Below are 24,731 nucleotides of genomic sequence, written 5' to 3'. Positions count from 1 at the left end.
ACATGACACTGCAAAACAAATGTTTTAATATTTAGATCATTTGGAGAGTAAACTCGAGGTAAATATACGTTTTTACTTGAATAAGTGGCCTAAATGAAATGTTCGGTTACTTATTTTTATTTATTCAATTAATTATTTTTTTGTTCGACGCTAATCGACGATTTGCCTTAGAAGTTTTTTTGAAGAATATGATAATTTATTCCTTTTGAGTTAAACGTCTACAACTAAATTCGTGACAGTTGCTATTTTATTGTTACAAAATAAACTTCAAACTTTTGCTTCGTTTTAATAAAGATAAAATGAAACACGTCCTAAGTGCTTTAAGTGGTATTTCCTTAAATCATTTTTATATACTATACGGATTAAAAAATATTTTAAATGACACGATGACTAACGGAGATGAATATTAGGGCATATTCGTATCACATGTAATAATAATTAAAAATCTAGGCTTTTGCTTTTTTATTATCTTCATTTTTCTGTCGGAATTGCTTTAAAAACTATTCTGCTGTTTATTTTTGCATTATGGTTATATATTAAATCCAAGTGTACAATACAATATCGTACATGCCTACTTTGCTCGCTGAATTTGTTATGTGGTGTTATGCATAATCATTGTGTTTACTATTTGTTTACAATTATTCAGTTTCGTTGATTTAACTGCTACCGAACATTGTCAACGTAAAATACATAAATCATACACTGGGAAACTATCATCGACGCATAATAATTAGAGCTTGGACGGAAGTATATCACAGAGTCCATTTACATTTAAAAATATACTAGACATTTACCAGGTAATTTATGGTAGGGTTTTGCGTCATCATACGTCATAATAATTTCACCAATAGTAACTTATTTTGAACTTTCACACAACCATTTTAGACTATAAATGGTAAACATTCATTCAACTTATAGAGCCAACAATTAATACAATTTAGAGAATTAAGTCATTATAAAAACTTATTTTATCAAGCAAACTCGGTCTAAGTCAATATCACAAGTCAAATTTGATGCCTGAAATAATAATGTTTATTCTTAATGAAGAAAATTAATATTATTTAAAAATCCGTATGCAAATTAATAATTGTAAAAACACTTAATAGTAATAGTAAACAATAAATGCAAAGACAAAAAATTAATATACTTACCTATTTAACTTATGTACTTATAATGTGGGCGCATTGTCAATTTTTTTTTACTATTTATTAGTATTAGATAGCAACAGTAAAACTGCAAAATCTATTACACCTAGTTTGTAAATTGGAACACGGTTGAAATAAAATTATACTGGTCATAATAACACCATTTTGATTTTTGAGTTTTTTGAATTTTACTGAGTCACACAGAAATTTAATGGTCTATTAAAATTGAGAGGTCAATCACGGACCACTGAATGCCATTTAAATCATTAAATCTTCAATTGAACGTTCATGTAACATGGCGTAAATAAAACATCTAAAATTCATCACACAAAAACGTGGAAAAAATATTCTCGACAGGTTTTATATTTTATTCTTGATGCTAGATACGGCATCCCAAATGTATTTTTTAAAATATTATTTCGGAACTATTTTGATTCGGTTATTTTGATCAAGTTAACGACTAAATTTATTTTTATTTTTTGGGTTATTCAAATTTTTAGAAAAATATTTGTTATTTTGTATCTTTCTTTGTTGTACCTGAGCGAAATAATCATAAAAAACTCGGTATAGCGGTAGTAAAACTATCACGTGTCCAGACAAAAACAAATAAATTGAAAAGAACAGTGTAGAACGAGTTTGTGGGTAATGCTGAGAATGTTTAAGTACTCGTGAGTTAAATATTGACTATTTAATGTGTACAGACAATACAGAACGGAGACCAGTAAAATAATGTAATATGATAGTTTATTATCGGCTTATTTTCCTTGGTAAACATAGTAAACTGAGTTGTTCGAGTGAAACTAATAATTTTGACATATCTTGTGCTTTCCACTTAATACCCATTTATAATATATGTATTTCTGATAAGTTTGAAGGTAATGAACCAAACGAATTTAGTACGAATATTGTGCAATTATTCGTTTATCGAGTAGCAAAATACGTTATATTTTTCTGATAAATTTTGAATTAATTTTAATGAAATGTTCTCTGAAAACGTTATTTTTAAATATCAATAAGATTACCTCGAATCTGAACTTAATGATGTAATTATATTATACTACATTAGGCATAATATGACATTTAAATATTTTATAAAGCTACGTTCTAACTTCTTATATACGTAGGCAGTATATGTGTAGTAGGTACAATAAAAAACAATAAAGCAACTGCAATTAGGCACAATTTAATTACTACAATTGTTTTGTATGAAATAACCGGGCCATGCAAAGTGTCAACGCGTCAAGCTAACATACGTTTTCAAACAAAGCGCTCAGAAAATGTAATATTTATAACGTGTAAGTATGTAAATGTAAAAAAAAATGTTGGTTATTTATTATCCTAATTTACAACATCATAACTATTTTAATGTATCTTATTAGCATTGAATCTACTTACAATTTGTAAAACAAAATAGAATATTCGTACAAAATTATGTTTGTGGTATATGCAAGTTTTACTTAAATATGTAGTGATATTTTCATTCATAAAGTTGGTTTGAATTAAATTTTACTTTCTTTTTATTTTATTAACCTTTATTGGTACCTTATGTGACACCTTGTTGAAAGTTAGCAAATTTAAAAAAAAAAATATTTTGTTTTACGTGACAGAAGGTTTTTGTTGGAAAAGATATTGCAGAATAGATTTGAATAGAAGGTATATAAATAAAGGTTTTAGTTATATAATATTAAATTATTAGCTAACATAAATGAAATTTTGTAAGAACATTATACACCTTATTTTTAAAAACATATACTTAAAAACTATTACGTGTAGTTTGCAATTCAAATTAATGTATTTTATGTTTATTTGAAACAATTTCGTGATAAATCAATTGTCTAGTTACTAACTGTGTCGCACACGATATATTTATTATTGATGGGGCAAATATCTACCCTATTAAGGAGACATATTTATATTATATTATTTCACATTTAAATTTATTAAACGAAATCTGGTGTAATACTCGAGTGAAATCATATTTGAGTGGATTTCCTGCCCTATCTAACGCAGCGTAGTTTCTGCTAAAGAGCTTTAAAACAAGTTTAAATAAGTCTAATAGATGAAAAGCATGCACTATACTGGACCTTATAACGCTGAGGCTCAATAAAAATATACTTATACTTCGAGCGATTACAATCTGGTAATGGTAATAATGTTCAAGTATTTACTTATTTTTTAATGACTTTGCAGCTGTTATGAAACGTTGCCAAACTATAGTATACCTTACTTGACCCCAAAAAGCCGCGTCTCAAGAACTTATCGAGACGATTAAGAGGCGTGAGTTAGGTAAAAGGGGCGAAGACAACCGACAAAATATTAAAAAAAAATATACAAAGTATTTGTCCACGTATAGTAATGACCATTGTGTGATTAGATAGATATGATTGAAATGCGCCCATGTTTAGAATATTTCAATATAATATGGTAAAATGTAATTCAATGAGTTAATAGTAAAGCGAGTTTGAATGGATATACTGCAATGGCAACTAACGTCAGGGTCATGGACGAGTTTTGACACTTTCTTGAATACTCGAAAGTTTTTGTGAACTCTACTCAATATTCTAAAACTATTTTGAAAATTTCAACAGACCCGTTAACTCTCTAATCAACTCTTAATATACATAACACTGCAGCAGGCGTGATAGAGATTCACTTATTTTACTTTTTTCTGATAATTTTATGTATGTTTTTAAATTTTACCTTTGAGGGTTTACTCATTTAACAATTACTAGGACAATAAGTTAATAGACATCTTTTCTTAGCCAGTCTGCCTTTGACTAAGTAATATTTAATTCGTATTAGTAAATGTATACATTTTATTATGCTCACTTTTTTCCACTTATTTGTGATTATTTCTTCTTTAATTCTCTTTCTTTAAAGTACAAGTCGTTATCTATTGGCTTAGTTTTGCTAAGAACGGGTGGAACAATTGATTGAAAACTGCTCAAAATATATTCTTTACCTTATAGTCGAGTACACCGTTGAAACGCTAGAGTTGCTTGTGTCTAATGAGCAGATACTTTTTCCTAGCTGATCATTAAAAAACGGGTTGGGCGTACGACGCTCGTGTAATTATAAATCGATTATTCGCAAACTTTACAGATTTTTTGTAATAACATTTTATTCATATTCAATATTTCTGTGTTAACAACTTTGCCGTAATTTAGTTGTTACATAGTTACTATTACTTTTCTGTGGTTATAAAATAAATATATCTTGTCCATACGTTGTTGGTGGGCATTTTACCAAAATGTGATTTGTATTTTGTTTATTAATCATGGGATTATACTTTTGACCCTTTTGTACGCGAAATGTTTAAATATCGGCTACTATTTTATACCTTGAACGTCAACGTGTCATTTATTATCATGCTAATTTTTTCGTCAGAATATATTTTAAGCAGTAAATATATTTATTCAGTAAGCTATCCAGTTTTATTTAGAATAACTGTTTATTTAAAACTTTTTTTTTTCTAATAAAGGTAATTTATTTAAATTTTATATTTCAGAATTATGTTCTGAATTATCGTTTTGAAATATCTTCACTAATATTACAGTGACAAATTAAATAAGAATAGTAACAGTTGCACCAAATGCTTATCCCAGACGCTTTTTTTTCATCTTCTATTTTTTAAGCACAGTAACGTTTGTTGATTAATGTGTTTTGGCACTTTTCAATTCACGAACAAATAGCTCTTTTTCCAAATCCGTATTAAGCAAAATTAAAAACTAAAGATAAAAGAAATGCTTAACAGATTTACCAAAGGAAATAATCTTGGTCGTACCTAAGTAAAAAATAATTATGATAGCCTCTGATTATCATTATACATAATGGATTTCAAGGCGAGATATTTTTTTGGATGTAAGTATGGTAACTATGGTTAAATTATATAAAAGATTATTCATTATCCGTAAAGTTAACCGAAAAACGACAGTGGTTAAGGATTGATTGACAAAAGTATTTTACCTATAGGTCTATTAAAAGAAACTATCAAAATGCACATTTTTTAATCTTACTGAAATTAAATTTGAAAAAAAACTTTTCTTCAACAGTTTTATCTCAATTAATATTGTCAGCTGTTAGAGTTTCGTGTTAGATTATCAAAAAACAGTATTATTAATTAATATTATCCAAAACCCATAAGTAAACGTCACTATACATTTTGGTTATTATTATTAATTAATTTAGCGTAAACAAATTTGTAAGTATAATATTTAATCATGTAGCTCATGAGATAGTTTCTTGACGAATTCTTTATCCAAGACGGGTCGTCAGTCCGCTGCCTAGAGTAATATTTTACTGTACAATATTGGGCACCTATTTGTTGTTATAATATGGTGTTCATTTTAGTTAACTGCTATATGAATAATTTAACTTTAAGCATTTTATAATAATACAATGGGTTTGACTTGTTTGACTAATGTTTGGAAACATTTACTTCACATGTAAAATATAAGTTTCCAGAAAACAACAGAGTCTATGTATATAATCATGAAATATGATAAGTATTTTTCTGTACAAAAGTCAAAGCATTTAAGTTTTTACTGATTTAAATTTATAATAAGCTAGAATAACCATTAATTTTAGGTTTATATTATCTAAAAACGTATTTTAAATATTAAATGTAATTTTAAAAATTGACATTTTTACCAAGAAATGTTCTCCTTGGACAACTTAACCTTGAAATTCTTACCAATACGTATATTTAATGGATACTATATTTGTAGTATAATATATATATATATATATATATATATATATATATATATATATATATATATATATATATAATATATGATAATACATAAAAGGTATAAGTTATTATTTGAATTTAAACATTGAAACGAGAAGAATTCTCCGATTATATTTGACGTTATGATAATATTTTAGGTTTTAAAGTAATTTAGATTAATTTTTCAAGCTTATTAATCTTTTCATAACTGTATAATAATTCAGTTATGAAAAGATTAATTTAATAAGAATCGACCAATAGTAAAGTAGATTATGCAAAAATAATTTTATATTATTTATTTTATAAAAATAATTCATTTATTTTTATGATTTGTTTTGTATATTTAAACATAACTAAGTTTCGGTAATTAAGTTTATTTTTAACTTCACATAAAAACTTTTATTTTTAAAATTCAACTACGAATATTTAGAATTACAATAGTATCAACAATGTTTTAATAGTAAAAATAATTATGTTGATTTAAAAATTAAAATTAAAATGTGCGTTTAATGAAATAAATTATTAAACAAATAAAAATAATAATAAATATTTAAAAAACTGTTTACATATACATTAATAGCAGAATATACTGTTGATCATTCAACAGCCTCATGTTGTAAAAAATAAGTTTAATGCTTATTGCTTCTTTATATTATACATAAATTTCTATTATCTATAATATATTGGTATTTTGTGATAGTAGTTTTACACACGCTATAAAAGTCTGTCCCAAAATGGTTTTTGCATTATTTGACTCATTAGTCACGTTCAGTTTTATTTAACTAATCTATTTTTTTTTTTTATAATAATTTATTGAAATAATTTTTCTAAAAATGTATTTTTATAGTGCTAAACGTTTTATTATTTCAGCGAAATGTTGCTATTCAATTTTTATTTACACACATATAAGATATTGTAGGAAACACATTTTTTTTTATCATTATAACTGATCGAATTTGCTTATTTTATAGAGGGACGATTTAAGACCATGGTTGAACAATTATTGCAAGAACGATGCGGTCGCCAGCTGTCAGCATGCATACGAATGAATAATAGATTGGCTGGAGCGGAGTTTGAACTAAACTGTGGCAAGAGACAGAGTTCTAAAAGATCTGCAGACCAAAGGGACAGAGGTCGTGTTACCGGAGTATTTGACAAAGAAGATACGGATTTGGATTTAGACCTGAAATACCATCTACAGACATGCACGTGCTCATGCAACCATATGGGATTTGGAAATTATATGGATTACTATCAGGTTAGTGCAGACTTGGTTTTAATACTTTATACCTAACATTCAGTCTCCACTTAAATCTATAAATAGTAGATATTTGTATATTGTCAATAATGGCGCTAAACATGTCGAGTGATCAAGTTTGGTGTACAAATAATGCCCATTGTATTACATTTATTCTATCATACTTACATATAATAAATATTTAACACGATTTTTCACGTTACTTAGTCCGGAATAGGAAATTGCAGGATCTATAATAGTTAGTAATAATTTTTACAATAAAATAGTTGACACTGTTACTTTTTTTGGAGCAAATTTACAATTTTAAAAGGTTAAAAAAAAAAAAATTCGATTAAAGGTTGTTATTTCATATGAAATGTAAATGCATTGTAAGAGAGGATGCCTCCGAACTCTTGATTTCTTTTCTCTTAAATTAAACAGTTAATGTAAAACCGTCATCATGTAAGAATTTGTTTTTTACAATTACTTTGGATAAAATATAGGCATCTGTAAAAGTATACAAATGCCGCACGCATTGTAAGAATACTTTGTTTTCTGGAATTTTGGCAATATACCAAAACTACTCGTTGTAATGAGTATTTATAAAAGAAAAAAAAGTCGTATGATATTATTATATGTGACTCGTAGCCCTAAAAAACATTAAATACGCAAGCACTTAAAACCCCTAAAATATGCAATAGAAACTTTTTTCTTGTAGATTAGTTAATAAATATGAATAAAATAAGTAGTTTGAAGAGTATATCCACTAGGGGTCTCAGTTATGGTGGAGGAACGCAAATAGAGTCGCTATGAGAGTATAAGTAGTTTAGTTTGAACTTGCACTGAGCTGTTCAGAATACTCGACTAGAATAATTTTATAGAGAAATTATGCTGAACGTTGTTAAGTCAAGATGTATGTATGATTTATAGTATTGCCTGGGGAATAATAAAATCATAACATATATCATAGGGGTACTTGTAAACGAATGGGGCAAATGTAAATTTATATTTTATTTTTTAGAAAGAACTAATATTCTAGTATTCTATTTAATATGTGGTATACTAACATATTTTTATTAAAAATATTGAATTAAATTGTCAATTACTTGAGTCAAAAATATTATTTATACCAATTTTTTACCCCACTGAATTCTAATAAAAAAGTAAAATTTTAGTACAGCGTTGCTAGAAAACATAACGAGCTTTTCAGTTTCTATTTGTATTCCTAAATGGAACACAGTCATGAAGTCATGTTATAACTCTTAACTAAAATGTTGCACAGACCAGATTCAACCGTGTAATGTATACAGCAAGAGTGTCGAATATGGATACTGTTTGTAGGTTTATAACATGAGCACGTGCGTATTTAAATTCAAAGTATTACACAGAATGGTTGACTGAGCAAACGGCTGGAAAGTCAACGGTATAAAATTATATAAAGGACCGTATGAAAAACCCTAGTACGTGACTCCGATTTTAATTAATTTTCGTGGACGCCAATGTGCTTAGTAGAGAATTTTCAATTTTGTACCTGTCATTTTGAAATATTTGCCTTGATGGAATGACGTTCGCTGGACATGTTTATCTCTTTTTGCCACAACGTATAAGCATCAAGAAGAATCCAACATATATTATTCCGTACGGTTGATTAATTTCTTTAAATACCAATTATATTGTCATTTAAATGGAGTACTTGACAATTCAGACACGTGCTTATAAAATGACACATACCTATGTGTATCTAAAGTGACCTAAGTTAAGACATTTTCGAGTTAGCACCATGGTAACAGATGGGTAACAATTCTCTAATAAAAATCATACTTTTAAATATTTATTTTCTGACACATGTTCAGTAATATAATTTTTTTATTAGAAAAATATGCAACTGTACAGTAAAAAATTAGTAAAATGAGCATATGGTAATACAATTAGAAAGATAAATTAGCTGTGTATGGCGTGTTTAAAGATACCACCCAATGATGGACCCCAGTGGCTGGAAGAGTCAGCAATATAATGAAAATATTTTCCAGATACCTGACTCATTTTTTGTTTTTTCCTAAGTAAAAAAAGTTACTGGACTACTTAATTAGTTCCAAATTTGTATGGCATATTTTTTTGTGTTTAAACATTTTTATATTCTATATAATAATATCTAAATTCTAAGTACGATGAAAAACTAAAATAATTATGTGAAAAATATTTACTTTATACGTTTTCTTTTAATTCCCTAATTCCTTTATCTCGAGTTTACAACACAATAAAGCCCTCTGGTCGCTTATACAAAACAATTAAACAGAGCAATATAATTTTACATAAATATACAAATACATTAATTACCAGCACCTTGTTAAATACCTAAATTATGTCTTGCATATAAATTAATTTGTAAGTTCAAATGTTTACTTTTTAGAAGTTTCACATCTGTAACTTATAATAGTACAAAACCCTCCATATTATAAAATTATAACCAAACTCTCCAGGTTTTCTTTTATTTAATTAACGACAAAGTATTTACTCTAACTTGGCAAGAGGCATTTTTAAATATTAAAAAATAATAGATTGATCGTTGAAAAATATGTACAAAATGTATGTATCTTCAGAGATATAGTGCCAATTACTTAAGCGTTAAGTTCTGTATAATATACATATACGTAAAATATGTTAATTTTAGGCGATACAAACATATGGTTAAACAACTTAATGGATGTATTCATTAAGTTCTCTGGTCTGACACAGTCATTGACGTTCCGGGAAACTAGGGGATACTGTTATCTACGTGCTGTTAAAGATCCTCATTCAAATATCTAAATAATATGTGAAATATATATTTAGTTATTTAAAAAAAAATAAGGTTGTTAATTCAAATGAAATGTTTATTAAAATAAAATTAGTTTTACGCATATTCTAAAATGTTTTTAAGTGTCCATCAATATAATATTATAATCGAAATAAAAATATTTTATACATATATTCATGTTGCACGATTAGCAATGTATTAAATTATACTAGTCCTTTTTTTTTTCTTGAATTTTTAAATATTTGATAATTTTTTATTTTTTATTAATTAAAACTAAAATTTTCAGCATATTACATGCGATTACAAGTTTTTGATAATTTTTAAATGTTGAACAGTTTTTTTTATCAATTTTATATTTATAGTCAGCAATAAATCGTATCTTTTATGTTTATGCCACATATCTCTTCAAATGTAATTTTGCCATGCATTTCTTTGTCAACATTATAATTTATCATTTATTTCCATCAGTATTTAAATAATGTAGAAGTAGATTTGGTGTGGGAAATGCACTGTCAACTGTAATGTGCCAACATGATCTGATGTTACTGATTTTCTAATGAAAAAAACCTGTTCATAAATATCAATTATCTATGTACTTCATAACGATATTATAATGAATTTATTTATTATCTTGATATGAATTTTTTAGGAATTGACTGGTCACAATCTATTAAGAAGTACGTTTTTCCTGCAAATCTTTCTAGTTTCGAACTCGGAATATTAATCGAGTTAAATTAATGTCAAATATAACAATTAATAATGTAAAATGTATTAGGTATACATAGGAATTACATACTTTTGGCTAATGTATCGTCATTAGAGTTTAAAAAAAGCCTTTAAGGAGAATTTTCACGACATGTTGGTGAAGTAATAAGAATGAAGTGCTAAGTCCTTTTAAATTTTTTTTTTGAGACAGTTCTATAATAAATTGTGTTTTCTTATTTCAAAATGTCGCAACGCGTAATGGAACCATTTCCAGCTTATAGTTTAACATTAGCACGTTCATAATAATCTAGAGTTTTATAGCCTTAATAGTGTTCAAATGTGAAAAGTAAATAAACCCAGAAATATGCTTTCTCGTATTTTTAAATTTATTTATTTATTGTTTTTTTTTAAATTTATATCAGCTGAAGACGTACGACATAGCGTCCCATAGACCATTCTACTCAAGAGAAAATTTAGTATTTTATGTACTTCAAGTTTCAACATAATTTTACACTGTACGACTAGGATGTAGATAGAAAATATACCATCAAAGCGTTTAAAAACACTCTGGAGTTTAAAAAAAGTGTAACTATTTTCAAGATATTGCCTGTGATCGATGTACAAATAAATATTTTACAATGATTTTTAACTAGAATTTATGCTAGAAAGGCATATAGAAAATTGTGGTCTAGCAAAGCGATGGCATGCGTCACGTTGGTTTACTGAATAACAAAAAAAAAAAACAAAAAGAAACTGTGATAAATGCTTTTCTTAGACCCAACAATAAAATCTGGTCACGCTTGCTCTGGTGTCTTGTACCTACTTTTGACGCGAAAAATAAAAATAAAGACATGTAAAAAAAATTCCTCCGAGACAAGTTAATGACATGGTTTTTTTGGGGTGGATAGGAGGACATCAAGTCCTGGTAAACACGTACTTGCGTAATATTTTTGATGATGGAATTTTGGTTTTTGACATTTGTTCAGAAAAATACTAGGGTGACGTTTGCGCTCGTGCTCTGAATTATTTCAATGCTCGAGATGCAACGATATACATGCCATCACACCGTCACCTAATGTCAACGTCAAAAAGTTTTTTAGATATTTAAAGTTCGCAGAATTTCTTAAAGATTTTAAAATGCGTGTCTTTAAAATTGTAATATTATGTCAGATAACGTGGCATAACGCTTATATTAACAGCTTTTATGATGTAATCGCGTGCCCGTCCCACATAAACTCTCCTACATTATTTAAGGAGGCGTTAATATTTATTTATACGGTATTAAAAAAAATAACGTCAATTTTATTTTAATATCTTCACAGCTTTATTAGTGATAATAATATGATAATATGATCATAAATATTATTGCCGCTGTGTCAAGTATTAGCAATTTTATACATTTCATACATAGTGATGGTATTAAAATTGTATACAAAGGAAAAAACATTGGAACTAATACATACTAAAACAAACCATTGTATAATTAAGACCTTTTCTGCTAAAATTAAAAGTATAATATATTCCGTATATACAATGTATAGAATAAAAAAAAGGGGTCATACGAATAATCAATAATATAATATAATTATTATTTTTCAAATATTTGGATATCAATTTAATATTCAATTTCAGACGATCTCTTTAAACATAAGTTATCATTTTTGGTTTACAAATGGTATAGTAGAATAATCATAACTCAAAATGATGCTAAAATTTAATAAAAACCCATATTGTCATTTCAAGAAAAAATATCATTATTGAATGTATACATCATAATATTAAAAAAATACGTTTTTGTCAGCCGAAGATCAAGCTAGTATGAACGGTTTGTGCACTTAATAAAATGCGTAGCATGGATTTTTTGGTTACAAAATACACAAAAATTAAAAAAGATATTTTTTCACACTTAATTTATATTGTATTTAGGGACAGCTTCTTAACGCGGAGACATCTGCATAAGTCTATTATTTTAGGTTGAAATATATAAAATGCATTTTAGCTGTTCCTCGATGCACTTAAGACAATTCAATTGCGATTTAAAGTGTTTTTTTTTGACAATAATAAAATAAAAAAAAAAAAAAAATTGAAAATAATTTTCTCCACTAAATAATCAAAAGTTACTTCAACTGAAGTTGTAAAAGGTTATTTTTACCATCTACAGCGACTCTCATATTATACAATGTTAAAGTATCATATAACTTTATTAGAATTATCGAGGGTTTTTATCTGCTAAATTTTAAAAAGCATCTATCTAGAAAAAAACCTGAAAAGTTTAGTAATTAATTATACGTACTTACACAAACTAACTTACAGAGGTTTTCTTCCTTACCACTGATAAAATAAGGTACATAATTCGTAATAATTAGTTATAATTGCAAAGTTTAAAAAAATGTTTCTTTTATAACTGAATAACTTAAATTAATTTTATTTTTATATCAGAATTGATTTTATATAACAACAATTCTATTATTAATGTTTTAAAAATCACATATGTGTTAATAAAATTTAATATAATTTAAACTAGGTTAAATAACTAAACCATATTTTATACATACATTATATACTTCTTGAATATATGTTGTTTATTTTCATTTAATAATTGTTTGCTTTTATAAAAACTTTTTATTAATAAAATTTCGTTGAAACTAAAAAAACAATTTATAGAAATAAGGATTAGAAGTAAGAATTTTCAATTAAATGTCATGCATAAATCAATTATTATTTTTTATAATTTAATAGAGAATTAAAATAGTTTATTGTTGTGGTAAATATGACCGCGATAAATTTGAAGACGTACACAATTATGAATTCACTTTAATTGCTTTCATACTTGAGAAAGTGTTTTATTCATGTTAAATTAATTTTACATCGTAAAACTATTATCAGTAAATTATTCGATCCCATCATTAGCATTTCCATTTAAATTCATGGTAGAGAGAAGATAATTTATTCATTTAGCATGCGTAAAGTATTGCACTCACTGTTGATCAAATACTTACTTATTGGATTTGGATGAATTTAGTTAGTGATTGAACGTTTCGCTCGAGCAGCGATTGCAATTAAGAACAGTTCCGGGTTGGAATTTCTAATGTATTTATATGTATTGGGTTTGTATAGATTATTTCTAATACGTTTTTTATATGTTCTTTTTCTATAATTAAAATAAAACAATAATTTTCTACTCGTTTTTCCTTAATAATGAAAAAGTTTGACCACAGATTTTTGAGACAATTGTATATGTCATAGGCCCGTTTTAGATCTACCTTGAGCCTAACTTACAGACCTTAGGTTCCAACTACGTTTGAAAAAGTAAAATAAACAAAAAGTTTCCACCCTTTTTAGAGAAACCGATTTTTTTTGTATTTGTTGGATGTATTTGTTTGTTAACGTATATCGATAGTTCGATAACTAAATAATATTACATACAAATTTTTAACTAATTCGACAATTTTTAAATAAGTTACCTATAGCGTGCAGTATTTTAAATTGGAAAGTATTTTAATTCTTGTGAATGTTATTCTCGATTTTATTAATTTAAAGGGGTAAACTATGGTGGTTCAATAAAATACTTTTCAAGAACGGTTTTTGATCTATACATTTTCTGCATAAAGAAATCGTTTTAGTGTTTAAAAAGATACCATGGGTTCAGACACAAAAAATAAAATAAAAAATAAATTATTGAAAAATAATACCTTTTTAGGTCTGTGTCGAAGCTAAAAAGGAGAATACCATACAGATTTTAGTGTTTACCAAATGATACATAAAACGAATATTATTTTGCACAAAATGTCATATTTTCTTTGCAACTTGTGTTTTCTTTTATCACACACCATTCAACATGGTTGATGGTTGTGTGGGCGAGCAAGTACAATGCTGCGCAGATAATGATTATGTAGTTGGATGAACATTTTCATCGTCGTATTAAGCTTTGTGACCTGTTTCGGATGTAACACATAAATATATTTATTACTGTGCTATACGTAGCATAGTATTATATTAAAAATGTTTAAACAAATTAATTTAATTTTCACGCGGATTTATTTAACGCAATTATTCATGTTTTTTAAACACTTAAAATAAATTTGTTTAAAAAATAATTCTGTACTAAATGATATTGCAGCCAGAGTTGGCGTGGCACCTTAAAAATTCGAGTTTTTGTAATATGGTTTTCTAGTCATATTAAAACTTTATAAATACTTATTTTACCTACAAATTGTGTATTTGCTTCTAAATAAAAAATTGTCATTGAAAATAGAAACAATTAAAAAAAAAATAATAATTTGAATTTTGTAAATCGATTAGTGCCAAATAAAAGGAGCAAATGTTGGATAAATAAATGTAAAATGTAGAATGAAGATGCTGAAAAGGAAGAGCGTAATGATAATCCCTCAATTTTTTAATACGTTTCCATTTCTAGTGAGGATGCACTAAAACCATTTGCCAATCATAGTCAGTCATGTATCATTGTGCATTGTTAAATGCAATTTGTCGATGGCAGGTTATATTGGTTATATGGCCTATGAAATCGTATCGTTACATAATTTTAAATGATCTAAGGTTACAGTAAATCGAAGACAATTGCCCTGAAGATGTACTCTGCAATGGGCCCGAAACGTCAGCATACAAACCAAGTCATGGATTTATCTAAAAATTATTAAATTAATTCTTGTAATTTATAATTGGCAGATTTTTTTATTTAAACGTGTCAAGATCAATACATATATTATTTTTGATCAGCTGCTCTACTTAAATTTTAATGTATACACTCAACAATTTTAAGGACTTACGAGCGATTGCCTAGTAATTGGTGAAAGAATCGAATAATTAGTATTTAATTAAGATATTCGAAAAAAAACCCATTCCGATTACGTTATTTAGTTGTACTTACGCGATATGAAAGGTAATGCGTTTGTAAATTTGTAATCCCAAGAAAAATTGTTATGGAATTTCACAGTCAACCATGATTTATAAGGTCCCTGTAGACCAAGGAACCAATAAGTTGCCCATGTTATACGCACCCGTATATTTCCATTACTGGAATACCCTAATAATTATCTGGCACGACCCGTGCAAAATTTTGATTAATGTACTTTGTTTTGCCTTTAATTTCCTAAAAACTTACATTAGATTAATTTTAGTTATGAATTAGCAACTTATTTTTGGTAATTACACTGTTTTGTCGTAGGTGATAATTACAGCATTACAGTGTTTAATATGTTAAGACTGTAAACAAAAACGAGTCTCTTGTGTAATATGTTATGACGTGACCCGTGTAAGACCAACGCTTTACAGAGCAGTCCAACATTGCAAATAATATTTGTGGTCATATCGTTGGACTGCAATTATATGTGTATTTGAGCTTCAATCCGTAGTCGAAAAGGTATTGTTTTTATTTTTTTTTTTATCGTGTCAGGGCCTACGATAACTTCTAATGTTATATGAATACAATTTCGATGTTATCTTATCGAATTAAGATGTAAATACTCAGGGATTCTGTTATGTTCCTAAACGTCACTACAAAAAATGATAAATGTTTTTTATTATATTTTTTTGCAAAGCTAAAGGTATTGTATTTTAGGAAGAGTTATGTTCGTCTGCAGAGAAAATTATTTTGATTCATACCCGTTCTTTTTATAGCATCAATCATGCTTAGAAGAATTTGTATGGAGCTTACACGAATAAATTATCCCCTATTCGGATGTAAAAATTGATCATAATTATTATTTGTTCGCCTATATGACATTTGGATACAACGTGTGATTTATAGCTCACATTATAATACTACGTTTTAGTGCATATTACTGATGCTTATAAGTTATGTCAGGAATTAGGACAAACAATAATAATTTTCACTAAACCATAGTATTTTATAACACAATATATAAAGTGTTAACGTAATTTTATGCTTTATACTAACTAGTGCAACAAACTAAATAAAATATTATATTCAACTTATTTTTTTATAACAATCACGAAAAAATAAATGAAATAAGAGAAATAGGTATAACGAGAAAATAATTAATTTTCACAACTGAATAAATTCAGACGTACAAAGTGAAATTATTGATAATGCTGAATTGAAAATATGAAAAGATAATTTTCAATTGTGTGGGGTTGACATCATGAATAAATGTCTATTACAGAAGTGTGTTTTTTATAGCATAATCAGAACTTCGTATTATGATCGTGGTATACATTTTTATGCAAAAATTAAGCGTATATCGAACGTTTTTTTTGTTTAATTATTATTATTTAAATGGAATTTCTAATTTCAGAGAATCTAAAAATCGAAAAAAAAATGTATGTCAAGTTACATTTAACAACACGGGTTATTCTTTATTATGGAAGATTTTTGTTTGTTCATTTACGTTTAAGCGATCTTGTTTCAAGTTTTTAAGAAATGAATTTACACCTAATTGCGACAGAGTTGAATAATTAACGAATTAAATCAGCCGTTTTAACTACAAATATCGTACAAGTTAATATTTTATTTTATTTCCGTCAAAGAATTACATCAATTAGTAGTGTATAATTTTAATTTTCAAAAATAATGCTTGTGATTAATAGGTGTTTTATTATTAATTTTGTAGCTATTTTGTGTTCGTTTTATAATAATTATGTATTTATTTTCCGTAATTTACTCCTTAACTTAATATTTTTAAAAACAGTAACCTCGTGGTTAACAACTAATATTTTATTACAGAGATATTTTAATCTAATTATGTCCAATTCTGACTTTCGCTTCAATTAAGAAAAAAATGCTTTTCATAAGCCGTTGTTGAACTTATTAAAAATCTTTAAGTAAAACTAGTAAACATTTTAAATTGCTAACCGGCTATTAAAAAATGCAAACTTAAAAAAAAAAATAGATATATTTATCACTGATGTGAATGTTAGCTATTACTGTTATGTATGTATATGCATTTACGTACATTTCTAAAGAGAGAGGAGGGGCTTAAGTCGGCTTTTCGGTACAATTGTTAATCATATAAATAGAATGTAATTAAATCCGCGAGTATAGACTATAACTGTTATTATGATGTTTTCGTTGCAAATAGTAATCATTATTGTTGTAAGTATTGTATATGTTATGTGATGTGGTTCGCTGATGATGGAAATTATTTGCGGCGATACTATAGCGAGCGGGAAATATCGATTAAATATTATTAATACCGCCGACACTTAAGCACTGAAATTGCATACCCACGGTGCCGTGCGATTCATTTTGTAGTGATAAAAAAATTTATTTTTACTTTACATATTACTATTGTATTATATTGTTTACCTGCTTTTTTATTTTTCATTTCTAAAGGTTAGTAATAAATCGTTCGGAAATGTTATTTATTTCATATATTCTTGTCTGAAACGTTCTAATCTTTCACGTTCGTGTTGGGTACTTCTATAATACATCGTAAAGATCAATAACCATCATTTTATTTAAGTACGCAATGCGGTGTTTTTTGACGGTTCGAAATACACGCGGATACTGCAAATCCTCGTCTACATATGTACACTGTGCATAAGACTAGGGTACAATCTGATGTTTTTATTTACAACACTATTAGGTAGATTATCAATTGAAATATCGAGGCCATTTTAAAACACGTGCTAAAAGCGAACGTACTTGTGTATACACAATGTTATATTATACTGTATTATTATTATACATGTATAGAGCGAGTCTTTTTGTACCGGCATGCGTTCAGGGCGCGTTTGGTCGGGTACCCATTTCGGAGTACGATATTTCACTCTTGTTGGGTCCGTCGGGGAGGGGGAGAAGAGGGGAGGTGCAGGAGAAGGAGAGACGTGAGGTAGTAGGATGAAAACGACAATGAGTTACCTACAGACCAAATGCGAAGTATATATTTTCCGTTATTTCATAGAATCGTGGGTACGGGAAGTATGTTATGCGCACCTTTTAAAAATATGACACATCTATAGGCTTATACACGGTAAAAGCATTTGAAATATTTCAAAGGGTATACAGTGCCCGCCGAATGCTCGCACTCGTACACGAGCAAAAGCCTGTAGAGGTATTTGTCCGGACCGCGTTCGACTCGTTCTCGCGTTAACCATAATAATTATATCCTCGATCCAATATAATAAATCATGTCAATATAATATTATACATATTCACCAAGTAAAATAACTAGAGGAGCCGCTATTTCGGTTAAGTGTAACTCTATCTTATAGTATGTAGTTATAAGTATAGTACGTGTTTTTATTTCATTCTGTGTGCATGTCAACTTGTAAACTATACTGGTTAAGAACATTAGATCATTAAAAACATTAGCATCTTACAGAATGCCTTTGAATCACGTATAATACATATAACTAGTTCCCGTGAGTTAAAAGTACGGTTCTTATATTATTTTTATTGACGTGATCATGTATGTATTTATTCACGTACGTAACCAAGACTCCTACTTTAAGCTCATCGATATGGCAAAAAAAAAACAACATTAATGAAAACTGTTAATGACTTACATAAGCGTGATTCGCTGTTTTGTAAACCTACTGTTACAGTCGTTTTGTTTTATCAACGAACAGTCCAAGTGATCGATATGGACTCATTCTTCTTATATCCCCTATAAAAGTCGACTATAGGTGACTAGGTTGAAGTTTCGATTAAGCTGAATAAGCATTACCTGTCTATAGGTGTATTGATTGATGATACCAGGATGGTGGAAGTGATTAGGTTAAGAAATTGAAGAGGCAGAACGAGAAATATATTGATTTTTTTTTTCGAAACTCCTTTTAATTTATGTCGCTTGTGGTATATGAAAAAAAACCTTTATCGTCTCATTTATGCACGTCCAAATGACTATGTTTTATAATCAGTGACGTAGCCGGAAATCGGTGCTCCCTTGCTTCAATGATAATAAAATGTGTTTATCATATTAAATTACCTATTAAAGGCAGAATGATGTAATGAAAATAACGACTGGTCAATAATCAATTTTGAATAAATACTTTCAAGTTATTAGCAATTAAAGTTTGGGTGAGGAAGGGAGTGCCGGTTCAGTCATTACTTTTTTTTACAACATTCTGTCTTATATAAATAAATCTACCAATACATAAATGCTATTTTGCTTTTAAAAGTCCCTTAATCCCTCAATATTATCTTTTAAAATATTACTTTTAACTTGAGTATAAAATATATATTTTTATTATTAAAATATAACATAATAAGGATTTTACTTGAAACTTTTTTAGTTAATGCAATTATTTATTAGAAAAAATCACTGTAACGTGAAATTTGAATAACTTTGTCTATAGAAATTCTTTTTTCGGAGGTTTCGCCAATTATGGACTTTAACGGTTCAATAGATAGGCGAAAAAATGACCTAGGGGAGGGATTAAACTTCCAAAACTCCCCTTGGCTACTCCACTGTTTACAATAATTATTATTGTTCTCGTTGCTATACATCGGGACCGTGGTGTCCTAATAATAATAATGTGTACAACAATAACTGTTCGAGTTCTATCTCGTTAGGGCGTTTAGCGACGACCAGGCGAGAGCTGTAAAAAATAAATATCGGTTAAAGGCAGTGAATAGGTATATAGAAACGGGTTCAGCGTTTACCCTTATGTTTGTATACACGTTTGTTTAGCGTTAGCGTTTGTAAACCTTGCATAATATTAACCCGTCATCTGCACGGGCATATCGAATTTATGAGTTCCATCAGCAAGCGGCATAAACTTTGTTCCTCTCCGTTTCCCGCCCCTTTGTTGCAAACGCTCTAAATCTCCTTTCTTTGTTCTTAGGTTTAATAAAACGCACTAAAAATTTATAGAGAGCCTAAAACCCACAATTTTGTAGAATAATAATAATATAACGACAACAATCCAACGGTAGGGCGTTTTATTATTGCGCGACTACTATATGATTGGTTAATACGATTATGAATTTAGCAAACTACAAATAATAATTCAAAACTAAATCTAAAGTAACTTTGCCAAACCTGCAGATGAATGTTTTATGAAACGTTTTATTGTTTATGTGTCTACCGACTGTCTAATATTTTCAGAACTCAATTCTAAAAACCACGGTCTAAAAACGTAAAAACAAAAAGTTTAAAATACTTACAGGGGAAAAGTTTAGGATATTTTCTTGGTTTTTGACTGTAAAATGGAAGGGAATCCTCTCGAACTAATTCTTTTATTTGTAAACATTTACTGCGTGAATTTTTCTCGATTTTGAAGTATACAAGGGTCATCTTTTTTCTCTTTGGGTTTTTGGATTTTTGATCTTCAGACTATCGATAAGAAGAAATTCATTGTCTAGACATCAAAAAATAATTATCAAAACACTTCAGTATATAACAAATAACTATTTTAAATTCCGCAGCGAAGGCACAATAGAAGTATATTAATTACAATTAAATAGGTATTATATTTTTAAATACATTGATTGAATTCACCAATTCAATTAAATTCTTGATTTTTATGAGTTACAATAACAAAATGCTAAAAAGCTTTCGGAGAAATGTAAAAGTTGTATTAATTAATTTTATTCGATAGAGTGGATATTGGATAACATCATGCTCTAAGAGGCGCTTTTCATTGATTTCTATTATGTGTTTTACATTGCGGTGCAGTGGCTGGCTTTCAAAAAAAAAACATTGATTTCAAAGACGAATAATCTTGTGCGAGTAAATGGAAACGTCTTACAATGTAAAAATGGTTTTGCTTTTTATAAGAAAAAGGTTTTATAGCTTGAGCGAAAGACTGTCAAAATAAAAAAATAAATTATGTCGTTTTTCCGTTGTATTCAATTATTATTGTAAGCGTATGGATTAATTCACATACAGTGAATCTAAAAATAAAAATAATTTTTAATTAAATATACGATAAAGTTTTATTTAAAATTACAGTTTTACCTATAAACACAAATTAATGATATTATATTTGTTTTAAATACCACCGTTATTTGTAACGTATCAGCTGATATATAATATTATAGCGTACTTGTTTTTTTAAATGAAACTCAGATATGGAAAATGTCAACTACAAAAATATTAAGTTATATTATGTTTTGCATATTATTTTTGTTTACAACAGCCGAGGAAACACCATGTTCTCGTGGATACAAATGGTTTTTTACAACATTCATACTGTAAATTACACTTTCTCATTTCTTTCTCTCATTTTATAGCATATGCTAACTGTAAGTATGTTTAGTTTTATATGACAGAAATTCTAAGCCGGTATTAGAGTTTTAAGTGAAAATAATATTCATTCGTGACAGTTTTCGAAGAGAAAGGAAAAACATTTTCCTTCTTCAAAATGTATATTCCGCGCTACACAGTATTGTTTTAAACTTGATATGACATGAATAGGCAATAACATAGATATAAGAATTGAAATTCGTATCAAAGTTCTAAGTGCACTATATAGCGCTACTGTATATATAGTAAATAGATAACCTATTTCCATGTATATCCTATGTAACCAAATGTATACTAAAGAAATACAATTAGAGTCAATACATAATCGAATCGATGACTGCAGACACGACACGAGTTAATTTTTTAAAACCTTTGGATACTAATTTTGAAATTAAGTCTCAACCTGATTTTTCTATAGTAATTTTATCGGTAAAAATAGTCGTTATCGATCGGATATAAGTCGCTTATAAACTTAACGGATAGAAACAAATGACGAGAACGGGTTTCTACTAAAACTCAATTTCTTAAAAAAAGAGACTCGCGTCGCTTGTGCAATCATAGGTTTAACTACCACATCAAAAATATATATATTACCTAATTTAATCTAATCGAACTTACTTAGGAAATGAGTACCGTTGAGTCGGACATTTTTTGTACTTTTTTTTTGTAGGTTTTTTATTTCAACTTGCCGTCCCCCCTGCCAAGATCGCTATAATATATTTTGTCTTTTCGTGTATATTTTTTTTTTATTGTAGATTTTATCGCGGTTATTCGATATTCACACACCTCATTATTTACCCTTTCGTTTTTTAGACCAAACCTCGGACATGGCAGTGTTTACTATTTATTAGTAGTCGGCTGAACGTTTTAATGGTGTGCGTTTTTTATACTTTTACTGGTAGCGAGCCTTCCGTTGTCCGCGTAAAACGGCGAGATTACGTTAAATTGATTTTTACCAGCAATGAACTGTGTTAAATAGATTAAATGTTGAATTAAATTTTAATTGTATAGGTACGCTAAGTATATTTACTTGTAGTATGTTTTTTTATGTACTACTAAACAACCTAAAGCTTTGGCATTTGCAAACAAATAACATATAATTTTATTATATTATTATATAATGTTGTACGTATTAAATATAATAGACATATTTAATTTAAGCTAAAATTAATTTTATCGTAATATTTCCGATTTGTATGCATTGATAAATTACATTTTTAAACGATAAATAACGGGCCATTTGTTGGTTTTTGGAATTTTTAATTAAAAACATTGCAATTTTTAGCTACATAGAAAGTACGTAGAATCAAATAATATAACAAACATAGCCCGTTACATTTTCTTCTAAAAATGTAACGTTCAATTTCATAGTTATTTGATTTATTATACACCGAAAGCTTTCACTTTATAATTAAAATGTATCATTACAAAAGTTTTTTTTTCGCCTTGTAAATTTTTTTTTTTTTTTTATTAAAGAGTATTTACAATCTATGCTGCAAGGCATAATAAGCAAATAGTTACATTGTTATATATACAGAGAGAGGGGAAAAAATAAACAAATAGAAACGGTGATTTGATATGAGGAGGGAGGCTATCCAGTAATAGAACCCAACGTGATTTTTGTTCTAATTATTTTTAATTAGATTAATTTGAATTATTGTATTAACAGATCTCGACACCAATGTCTTCGGAGTCGGCGAGGTGGATTTCCGGGGAGTGAATTAGAAGCAAGTTGAGATATTAAAGGGTTAGAATGAGTGTGTAATTTGGAATGAAATTTTTTGTAGTGTTTTATGGCTAAATGGTTTATTGGTTCTATTTTAAAGTCATTTTGAAGTGTGCAGTTTGATACATACCATGGGGCAGAAGAGATAATACGTAGAGTGATAGATTGGAAAGCTTGTAAGGTACGAAGTTGGGATGGTTTTGCACATCCCCAAATTTGGATTGCATATGCCCAAATAGGCCTTAGTAGGGATTTGTATATAATAATTTTAGTGTGGAAAGGTAATTTTGATTTGAGGATTGGACGTAGTAAATGGAGTCTGCTGTTGAGAATTTTTCTTTTAGATTTAATGTGGGAGCCCCAAGTTAATCGTTTGTCGAGTGTGACACCAAGATATTTGACTTCCGAGGATATTGGAATAAGTATTCCTTGGAATTGGGGAGGGGGTGGAACAGATTTTTTTAGTGTGAAGGGAACGTACACAGATTTATCTGGATTAATTTTAATTCTCCAATTAGATGACCAGAAATCAATTAGATTTAAGTGAGTTTGAAGGAAATTGGAAGTAACTTCTGGATCATTTCCTGGGGAGAGTATTGCAGTGTCATCTGCATAAGTAGCCATAATAGTATTTTGTGTTTTTGGAATGTCAGCCGTAAAAACATTAAATAGATCAGGGGAGAGGTCACTGCCCTGGGGCACTCCTGCTTTAATTTGGTAGTATGGTGAAAAGGAATTACCATATCTGACTCTATAACTTCTATTTTCTAAATAAGAACGAATTATTAAGTAATATGGGGCAGGTAGAAACAATTTGAGTTTGAAGAGTAGGCCTTCATGCCATACACGGTCAAAGGCCTGGGCCACATCCAAAAATACCCCTGGACAATATTTTTTTTTTCAAAAGAAGAACAAATTTGATCTGTTAGTCTGTGAATTTGGTGAACAGTCGAGTGATTGGATCTAAAGCCAAATTGGGAATTAGGAATTATGTTGTGGGCATGTAATATTGGTCTTATCCTTATGAGTATAATTTTCTCAAACAATTTGGTGAGAGTTGGGAGTAAGCTGATAGGTCTATAGGAAGTAATCTCATTTTTTGATTTGTTGGGTTTGGGGATAACAATTATTGTGGATATTTTCCATATTAATGGAAAATAAGAAATTCGCAGCATGGAATTAAAAATATAAGTTATTAGAACAATTGTTTTTTTTGGC

The 24,731-nt window shown here is 28.3% G+C and overlaps 1 protein-coding gene across 2 annotated transcripts in view; it reads left to right on the top strand.

Moving 5' to 3' along the window:
* The window catches only part of LOC126833625 (dipeptidase 1-like), a 72,614-nt gene that overhangs the window by 4,620 nt on the left and 43,263 nt on the right, over positions 1–24,731 (top strand). For both annotated transcript variants that reach the window (XR_007684986.1, XM_050565063.1), the window contains exon 2: positions 6,849–7,135. Coding sequence is in view for 1 of the 2 variants with exons in the window: in XM_050565063.1 (XP_050421020.1) it covers positions 6,866–7,135 (270 nt within the window). In the remaining variant the exon portion in view is untranslated. The remainder of the gene's footprint in view (positions 1–6,848; positions 7,136–24,731) is intronic.

The sequence above is a fragment of the Adelges cooleyi genome, unplaced genomic scaffold (genome assembly GCF_023614345.1).
Source record: "Adelges cooleyi isolate 19-005CV unplaced genomic scaffold, UGA_ACOO_1.1 ACOO_flye_CR_arks_rails_tigmint_CR_PRNA_2, whole genome shotgun sequence".
NCBI classification, from domain to species: domain Eukaryota; kingdom Metazoa; phylum Arthropoda; class Insecta; order Hemiptera; family Adelgidae; genus Adelges; species Adelges cooleyi.
This window is presented reverse-complemented; position numbering and strand designations above follow the sequence as displayed.